Source organism: Lissotriton helveticus, chromosome 5_1 (genome assembly GCF_964261635.1).
Source record: "Lissotriton helveticus chromosome 5_1, aLisHel1.1, whole genome shotgun sequence".
Taxonomy (NCBI): domain Eukaryota; kingdom Metazoa; phylum Chordata; class Amphibia; order Caudata; family Salamandridae; genus Lissotriton; species Lissotriton helveticus.
Genome location: NC_136065.1, coordinates 1708202385 through 1708212963, shown reverse-complemented (window position 1 = coordinate 1708212963; position 10579 = coordinate 1708202385). Strand labels below are relative to the sequence as shown.

The 10579-nt window shown below is 44.7% G+C and overlaps 1 protein-coding gene across 1 annotated transcript; it reads right to left on the bottom strand.

The window, feature by feature from the left end:
- Positions 1-453: 453 nt before the first annotated feature.
- LOC144752773 (olfactory receptor 5V1-like) lies at positions 454-1392 on the bottom strand. The gene has a single exon (XM_078640625.1). It carries the CDS (start codon positions 1390-1392, stop codon positions 454-456), a length of 939 nt encoding a protein of 312 aa, XP_078496751.1.
- Positions 1393-10579: the final 9187 nt, after the last annotated feature.

Genomic DNA, 10579 nt, shown 5'->3' with positions numbered 1-10579 from the left:
AACTAAAACAGAAATTGTTATTACACTTCACTCTAATGTTACTTTAAAGCTTTTTTTCAGTAAATATTTGTGTGTGTGTTTGTCCCTGTGTATGTGGTGCTTGAAGGATTGTATTCAATTGCTTTTGGCAGAATTCCCATGCCAATGTAGATGTTTTAAAATGCTTTGCAAGAGAGAAATATTAGAGCAAAAAAGGTTAGGTCATATCCATGCCAGAAAAGGCAAGTTTAAGGGCTTTCTCGTGTTTCTCAATCTTTCTTATTGTGAAGAAACAGACAGAGGGAATTCCAAATGTTGCTAAGGTCGAGATCCTCTGATAACACATGCTGGAACTTGAAAGACAGAGCAACAGACGATCTTGAAAGGCTCTTAGCTGAACTCAAACAGTAGTCTTAAGGAAGAAACTTCTTGAAGAGTAACTATTTAGAGAAAAAGTCTATAAAATGCACAACATTATCTAAGCAGCTGAATCCTATGCATGGTTTTTTTCAGTGCTCCTTGCACATCTTTGTTCCTTAAACTATAGATAATTGGATTTAATGTAGGTGTTACTATTCCAAAAAGCACCGTGACTATCTTGTCCTGGTTCAGATGATTGGCTGACGTAGGACGGATATAACTGAAGATAGCTGTCCCAAAAAATAAACAGACCACAGTCAAATGAGAAAGGCAGGTGGAGAAGGCCTTGTGACGCCCCTCAGATGTCTGGATCTGTAGGATGGCCAGGATAATGAACACATAGGACAGGAGTGTGAGCGTGAAGGAGCCGATGATGACAGATCCTCCTGTTGTATAGACCAGTACTTCATTAACATGGGTGTCACTGCATGAAAGGGCCAAAAGAGGGGGGATGTCACAGAAGAAATGGTTGATCAGGTTAGACCTGCAGAAAGGCAAACGGAAAGTGAAAACTGTATGTCCAAGGGAGTTTAGAAGACCTGCAACCCAACAGGTAGTAACCAACAGGAATAAAACACGATTATTCATGATGACATTGTAACGCAAGGGTTTGCACACTGCTACGTAGCGATCCAGAGACATGACGGCCAATAGAAGGCATTCTGCCCCACCCAAGGAAATGAAAGAGTACATCTGTGCCACACAGCCAATAAAAGAAATCATCTTCACCGATGAAAGGAAGTCCATTAGCATCTTTGGGACTGTGGTTGATGTAAAGCAGATATCAATGAAAGACAGGTTACGCAGGAAATAATACATGGGGGATTGTAATCGAGTGGACAGTGTTATTGTCAGTATCATCAATGTGTTTCCCATGAGATTCACAATGTACAGACATAGAAACATCACAAAGAGTGGGACCTGTTTTTCAGGGTCACCGGTGACTCCAATAAAAATAAAGCTTTTCACTCTGGTGCAGTTGAGTTTCTTCATGCTCTCTATACATCTTTTCTGAAAGGAACATAAATGTCTATGATGATGAATATAAAAAGGTAGGTATCATAGTTCCTCATAACATGTTAGAACTGCTTTATTATTCTTAGAGTGTAACTTGTCACAATGTCGGTAAGAAGGGATCAAAATATTTTACTATTTTCAAAGTTTCATGGCCAATTGAAAAATCAATAAAAAAATGAATTATTTTTGCGAGTTAAATTAACAAATCAAGAAACAAGCTAAGATAAATGGCACAAGCTGCATATATTTATAACTCTGCTTAATGTTCAGTTACCAGTTCCTTCATCAGACTGGTGATATAGGCACCCCCAGGCTGTAACAAAATCCTTTGGGTTATCATTCAGTAACCCCGGAAATGTGTTATTACAAAAACACTACAACTTTTGAGTTGCCAAGCCTAAATCAAAATCATTTTCATAGTTTATTGATATTTTTGACACTTTGGATTTCAGCTAGCTACTTATGTGCATGTGCACACATCAATTGGCAGAAAACATATTGCAACTGGCTTTCACACACAATCTCACATTGCTAAATCTGTGGGGCCAACCCAAGACATAGACTGACCACTCTCTAATCGTTTTCCCACTTTCAAACATGTTTTAGGTTATGGCTCTTCTTACCGTTGAACTTGGCCCTTCGCTGAAGGGTCATCCACAAGCTTTTTGCCTTCACTCCTATTTCAGCTGAAGTTGTTTGGGATGTCTCCTTGCACTTTACCACCACTAACAGATGCTAATGTGCTTGGATCTCTCCTTAAAACATGTTGAATTGTCTTATACCAAATTGGTATATTTAATCTAATTGTACGCCCATAGTAAAGCGGCTAGGTCCTAGGGCCTGTAAATTAAATGCTACTAGTGGGCCTGATTATGCCGCCCAAGTAAGTAGTACTTTATACATGCCTCAGGCCTGGCCATTGCAAACTGTGTGTGCAGTTTTAAACTGCCTTTGCGACCTGTCAAAGTAAACCTTTTGCCAGGCCCAAACTTTCCCTTTTAACACATATAAGTCACAGCTAAATTCAGTCCTGGACAGCCCAAAGAGCAGGGCGCAGTGTATTTAAAAAGTTTGACATGTACTTTTGAGGTTTACATGTCTTGGTGCTGAAAAACTCCGAAATTCGTTTTTCACTACTGCAAGTCTACTCTCATAAGATACCATTGGAGTTGCTTACTACAGTCAATAAGCTGTCATTTCCAAATAAGAGTAGGTAACCAGTTCCTGTTTGGTGTTTTGGGAACTATAGTAAAATACCCTCATTTATGGTGAAAGTCAATTTTGTGAATTGAAATGAGAAACCCTATTTAATGGTACACTTGGGTTTTCTATTACAATTTCAAAATTGGCACTTTTAGAAAGTTGTAATTTTCCTGCTTTTAGCCCTTTTGTGCCTGGAGCCTGGCCTGGGACACATGAATGTTTGTAACTCACAGTTAGACTTTGTGAATTCCTCCCAGACAGTCACATAATAAAGGGATTAGTTGTGCCAGAAAGGGCAATCTGCTGTCAGGATGGTGGGAGGTGGAGCTGGGAACAACCATAATTGCAACTGAATAGACCCTGCTTTGCCTTCACACAAAGAGCTTAACAACCTCACTATGTCACTGCAGCCAGCTTGGAGCAAGGGCAGGGAGTCAAGAACTTCCATGCACTTCTGAGCCACTGTCTAGAAGCTTCTCCCACCTTCCAGAACCAGGGCACCACGGTATAGGAACATCTAACGCAAACTCTTCAGTACAGTTCTGGACCTGTGAATACTCTGCCAGAATGAAGAACTGCTCTACTGCTGAAAAACAGCCACTCTACTGGACTGACGCTTTGATAGAACTGCTTGTCTGCTGTGCTGACCTGATGCCTGCTGCCTTCTCACTTGGGAGAGAACAGAACTAGACCTGCATCTTCACACTTGAACCCAGATCACTATAGCGACCCCAAAGGCTAGTCTGCTGGTCTACTGATCTGAGCCTAAGGGACATAAATGGCTTCTCTAACATCTTGCACCAGCCCCTGGACCCAGCTACAGTGAGTTCCTGACCCCCAAGAGGTGTCTCTCATATACTGGAAACTTGGTGTGGCCCAGGGAGCTGTATTCAAGCATTTGGTCTCTTTGCGACTGTAAATGGGCCCATTCACACCAAGACCTCACAGCTTGCACCAGGATTCAATGCTAAGCTCCTTCATCTCCCTCTTCATGCTACAGCATCAACCGCTAGCAGGGGACTGTCCTCCTTGTCCTTATCAAACGCTGGTACCAATTTTGCGGCCCCAATTGGCTTGAGCCAATACGTCTGATACAGCTATACGTCTACTAGTAGACGTATAGCTGTATCAGAGAGAAGAAACGAGGCAGAAGCACGGACCCATGATATATCAGGGCATATCCAGCTCAAGCCAATTGGGGCCGCGAAATTGGTACCAGCGTTTGATCATACTATCCCTCGTTATACAAGATTTTTAATAACACAAAGATTCTGGTAGCGGATATAAAGAAATCTACAGCGTCTACCTAAAGGAAAGAAAAATAGACGAGCAAAACAAGTCATCTAATCTGATGTGTGTGCCTCATTTAAAGGTCTACCCATGAACAATATATAAAAAACAACTGGATTGACAGGAATACCAACCTGGAATTCACATATTGAATCCGAAGGTAAATCCTTTAATCATAAAGTGAATATCTGAGATAAAGCCCTAGAGGAGAAGAGTTTACTCCCGGGTTGGGGTAGTATTCCCCGCATTCAAGAAGAATACAAAAAGAATACCTAAATTGGAAACGGTGACCCCTTTGAATTGTCTTGTCCTGAAGAAGGTGTTACTATATCAGTGGTACAACACCGAAACGCGTCGACGCACTGAAAAGCAGAATCCAAATAAAGCCCCAGGGAAGAACAGTTATACAAAAAAAAGTTTTGCATGCTGTAGTTCCCTTTAGAAAATATTGGAAGGCTATTGGATCAACATATTGTGTAGCTAGAGCATTTGAAGCTACTGAAAGAAGGGGGAATGTTGAGATTTTATAAAATACTGTGATTATTGAATGCATTGTAATTAACTGTTTACACATATACATTGTTTTTATATAAAAGTTCCTTGTTTTTTCATGTCTAAAGATATTTTATTTTTAATGTGATATATTGTATATGTTTTTATCTATGAAGGTTTCCAGAGTGTCCCTCTGGAATTTTTAATCTGTGATCAAAGGAAAGATTCCTCTTTACTTTCTATGCAAAATAAAAAGAGTGTAAACGTTACATTTTAGTGTGGGTGTTATATATAAAACGTTTTTATTATTAAACATTTCTGGATGTATGAGACTTAGTAATATTGAGAAAAGAATTGCCTTTCCAGGGATTTTCTTTGACTTTGACAAGTGAAATCTGAGCCTAGCTATAACATCCCTTTGTTTTGTTCAGTGAATTTCTACGGTTTCCCTGGGCCAATTCTGGCCTCGGGACTCTATCTCCGGGGGCCCAACCTTTTAAAAAACTTTTTTAAATTAAATTAAAGGCACAGGAAGCAAGTGGCCCCCCTCCCCTGCATGCCTTCAGTCCCTGGGACCCCAACCCCCAGGGGCAGGTCCTTAAAAAAAAGATTTTTATTAAATTGTAAAGGGAGGGAGCTGAGCTGCCCCCCTCATGGGCTGATTTCAGGTCCGGGGATCCCGTCCCATGGCACCTGGCCTGTAACGTGTGTGACCTGGTACACCAAAGATGGAGACCGCAGGGGCTTCCCCTGCGGTCCCTGCTGCCTCCCCGCTCCTGCCGGAGCTGGCATTGCTTTTACAGATAGGGAGCTGTTAACATGCAGCTCCCTGTGTGTGAAGTCAGTTGTGCTCTGCTTTGAGCAAGCAAGATCAAAATGATCTTGCTTGCTCAACATGGAGCACAGTTTTCTATGGCTTGGTGGGAGCAAACAGCTGTATTGTGGCAGTGGGTATCCCGGGACGTAGCAGGAGCAGACCCTGAGGGGGTGGCAGTCCCCAGAGCCATGTATGGCTCCTGTAGGTGGGTCCCACTGTCCCCCTCTTATCTTTACTTTAACGCTGGGCAGGTGGCGATCCCTGGGGCCTCAGTGAGGCTGTGTGGGCCCCTTGCATTTTTATGTTAAATACCCCAGGGAGGGATCCGGCCCCCCACATTAATACAACAGTTGCCCTGGGAAGGTGGCGGTACCAAGGGCATGGATTTCCACATAAATATCAGGAATGCCCCGGGGATAACTGGTTCCCTGGGCTTTAGTGCTCTAAGGAAGGGGTCCCTGTGCACCCACTCCTACTTATCGGACATGCCCCGGGACCTGGCCCACCTGGGGGATAATTAGAAACAAAGCATTGGAATCCATTCTCCATTTAAAAAAACTAAATTTCATCCGGATCTGCAGATGCCACCGAAGATTAAAAAGAAAATTATTTTTGGGGCCCTATGGGGTCCCTGTGTGGACCCCCTGAAGAAGCCTAGTGTGTTTCTACCCTGTCCTCTTTTCTTTAAAAAAAGAAACATTCTGTCACTCAGTTCAATTGAGTCAGATGATGGCTGCCAACACTTCCTGGTATGTGACCCCGGGAGGGGTCACAAACTCTTTGCATTCCCATTTGTATATCTGAAAAACATTTAAATAATTCTGCAACTACAGAATGGATTTACACCAATTCACAGAAAGGTAGCTTGCTGGACCAACAGCTATTGTTTGTCCAAATTTGATGTAATTCCGTTCGGCAGTACGGGCTGAAGCCTTGTCTAAAATTCCTATGGAAATTAAAATAGGGAAAACACATTTTTGGGGCTTACCCTTTTTCATGTCCTTTATTTGACGTATCACCTGAAACTATCAAGACAGGAGCAGAAGTTAGCGTTGAACCAATTTTTAACATTTCCAGAGGATTCATTAAAGGACACCAAAGTTATTGGTAAATGAAAATATGCTGGAAACTACATCTTAACTATAACTACTTACTGACAACTGCCGGAAGTTAATATATAATCTATGTTAGGAATGGGGGTCTCTTGTTGGCAATGGTTTGCACCTTGTCCAAGTAGGGACCCTTCCTTCTAGTCAGGATAAGGGAGTTACACTCCTAAAATAACCCCTGCTCATCCCCTTGGTAGTTTGGCACGAGCAGCCAGGCTTATCTGAGAGGCAGTGTGTAAAGCATTAGCACATAACCAACAGTTAAACAGTGTAAGCACTATAAAAGGACACCACACTGTTTAGAAAAATATCCAATATTTCTATATACTTACGACAAGACCAAAAAAGATAAATCCACAATACAGTATTTAGAAATCTTCAGTTATTAAAATAACCTTGAAATAAAGTTCCTTGAAGTTGATAGCTCTGTCCAGGGCTATCACGGCAACTTGAACAAACAAATCCAAACAGTTCTTGCTGACAGCGGTGTCGGGGGCCAGCTACGATGCCGAAAAGACCCGCAAAACAGCACTTTAGAAAGGCAGGGGTGTCGGCGGCCTCTTGTTGTGCTCTGAAAGCACAGCGTCCACAGGTGTTGGATCTGGAGGTCTGTGTGTCGATGGCGCCGGCATCCTAGGCCAAGGCTGTGGTGTGGGATGAGGATGGTGCATTGTGCATCTTTACTAGCGGTGCCCCCATACCACGGAACGAGCAGCGGCGTCGATGTCGGCATGCAGAGGTGTCTTCAGGGATACCAAGGTGGCATTGTTAACGTGAGGCGGTACAGTGTGCGGTGCCCACAGGTCACAGTGCAAGCAGCGGTTCAGTGGTGGCATCAGATGGCGTTGTCTGTGAGACCAGGGTCGCGGTGCGGCATTGCAGCAGTACCCTCTGTGATGCCTTTTTCTCCTGTTGCAGCACAAAACACACAATTCCCAGTGCTGATGGCAGAAGAACTTGAAGTCTTTGCTTTTCCAGAGACTTCTTGAACAGTAGGCACGCTCTATCTCAAGCACTTGGAGATACTCAAAGTAAGAAGTTGCAGAAAATTCAGTTCAATCCTTTCACTGTCCAAGACAGAAGCAGCCACTGCAGGTCAACACAGCAAAGCCCTCAGCAAAGTGGTAGTTCCTCCTCCCAGCTTCTCCAGCTCTTTTTCTTGGCAGTCTTCTTAGTCCAAAAGAACGCTAACGTTCAGGGGTTTTGGCCCCACTTTTGGAACATGCAGGAATGAAGCTGGACTGGTCAGGCTGTACTATTAAAAGAAACAGTGGCTGCAGCCTGTTGGCAATAAGTTTAGCATACTTTTTTATCAATATTTATTAGAGATGGAGCACAGTATAAGTCTTGGATGCTGGCTGGTTTCCCAGGTTTAAGAAGCTTAATGATTACAGCTCCCCTCATGGAGAGGGTTAAAGTACCTGTCACTATTGCCTCTCGGTAGGCAGCCTAGAGGTATGGTTCTAGCAGTGAGCAAGGATTTATATAAGTGGGTGGTGAGGCCATCCAGGCTTGGGGCATTGTCCCCGGTAGGCTTTGTATCACTTGCATTATATCGTCAGTGATGAAGGGTTCGTCCAGATATGCGCGGTGTGCCCAGTCTAGCCATAACAGGTGGAGTGTATCAAAGTATTCATCTATGACAGTTGTTGCCCAGTTAAGCTTGGAAGAGTACAATGTGGCATAGAAATTGGTGACAAGTGTGAGTGAGGCTACTGGAGACCTCACTGTGAAGGATTCAGTGTCTAATAACTCAGTGATGTAAGTGGCAGTGTGCAGGGTTCTGAGTGTGGCGATCAGTGTCCCACCGGGTTTTTCACCCTCCCTGAATTTCCTGGAAATTGTAAATTTCCCTAAAAAGTTAACTTCTCTCCGGGCTTCGTCTACATATTGGGATATTTTCACTCTGAGACCTGCAAGATGTTCCGGCTGGTTTGTGTGATAATAAGTTGTCTCAGTTGTACAAATTTCACCCTCCAGCCTCTCCAGGGTGTTTCTGATATCCTTCAGTGCCCCACCCTAACTGGCGATGCAGTCACCCCATATAACTACCGTAAATGCCTCCCAGAGTGTAGCAGGTGATGACACTGGCCCTTGATTTAGTGTAAAGTATTCCACAATCCCTCCATATCTCCTTGTGGAAAGGAGTATCTAAGAGCGCTTCTGATGGCAAGCATCACACAAAGGAGTGAAGGGCGGACTTGGGTAGTGATAATCAGTGTAGTACATGTACGTGATCAGAGAGTGTCCTTGGAAAATATTCAACTGAGAACTTCCAGGTTGCAACGTCATTGGAGACAAGCCAAAAATCTAATCTAGACCATGCTATGTGGTGTGCTGAAATACAGGTACTCTCACCGGTATTAGGATGCAAACGTCTCCAAACATCCACCAGGTTGTGTTCCAGGGTAAGTGTCTGCAGCAGAGCCATGGCCCAGGGATGTAGGCTGCACAAGGAGCCTGATCTATCAAGTGGTTTATCCAAGATATCGCTGAAATCACCTCAATATCAAGGTGCTGTGCTCAAATGCAGGTATTTTGGACCAAATTGTACCAAACAACTCAGGATCCTCTGTATTGGGCACTTGTATTGCCTCTAGAGTGAACAGTCTTCCCCCAATCTGCCGTGGATCCTGACATACCTGCCCTCCAGATCAATTTGTGATGCCAGTGTAGACCAGCCTAACTCACTGCACACCAGTATTGCCAAGCCTCTAGCGTAGTTGGAGTGTGCAGCAGAATAAACTTCTACCCATCTTGCGCCATGTAGTTTAGATGTCAAGGTGCTACTGAGGGCTGGAAACACGCAGAGATCAACACCCTCCTCAAGAAACCCAAGGTGGACCCAAAAGACCTCAGGAACTGCAGACCCATCTACCGGCTCCCGTTCCCAATGAAAGTCATTGAGAAGACCGCCAACAGACAACTGACCCACTTCCTGGAGGTGAACAATGTCCTGGACTCCTCCCAATCAGGCTTCCGCAGCAACCACAGCACCGAAACCGCCCTCATCGCCGCCACTGATGACATCAGGACCATGCTGGACAAGGGCGAAACCGTGGCTCTCATCCTCCTGGACCTCTCAGCCGCCTTTGACACCGTCTGCCACCACACCCTGCACACATGCCTCCACGACGCAGGGATCCAAGGCGAAATCCTAGACTGGATCACTAACCACGCAAGCAATCTGGGGTTCATCTTGGACTCAACGCTCTCTATGGCCAAGCAAGTCAACACTGATTCCTCCTCCTGCTTCAACACCCTCGACATGCTCCGCAAGATCTACAGATGGATCCCCACCGAAACAAGGAGAATGGTTACCAAAGCACTCGTCAGCAGCAGGCTGGACTACGGCAGTGCCCTCTATGCAGGAACCACAGCTACACTCCGGAAGAGACTCCAACGCATTCAAAACGCCTCCAGACGCCTCATCCTCGGACTCCCTCGCCACAGCCACATCACCACATCATCATATCAGCACATCATCATATCGGCACTGCCTCCCAGTCAACAAGAGGATCACCTTCAAACTCCTCACCCACGCTCACAAAGCTCTCCACAACGCTAGACCAGCATACCTCAACGAACAACTGTCCTTCTACACCCCGAACCGCCAGCTTCACTCCGCCGGCCTCGCTCTCGCCACTGTTCTACGCATCTGCCAAATCATTCTCCCATCTCGTCGCAAAGACTTGAAACACTCTTCCTGCCCACCTGCATCAGACCCAGGGCCTGCAGACCTTCAGGAGACTTCTCAAGACCTGGCTGTTCGACCAGTAGCTGCCACCCCTACCACTCCCAAGCGCATTGAGACACTCACGGGTGAGTAGTGCGCTATACCAATGCTTGATTAGTTGATTGATTGAGGTGTGTTTCCTGGAGGACACAGATATCCATCTTGTCTCCAACTAAATATGTTTGTGTTAAGCATATTTTCCAATAGTCATTTAGGCCGCGGATGTTCCAGGGTATACCTGAGATTGATGTCATGTTAAGTAAGTAATTGTAGAAAGGTGGTGATTTGGAAGCGTGCTCCTGCTCATGCTGATGTCATAATGTCGATTATGTTTATTCAAAGGACCTGCTCTGAAATTTTGAGGAAGGGACATGTGTGAATGTGGTGGTAAAAAGAACCAGGACCACATGATTCTGTGACCCAACTGGAACAGAGAAATCAAAACTAACCCATCCCTTTCACCTCCTACACCAACCCCCCAATTAGGTTGTGAATAAGTACCCACCCCATATCCAA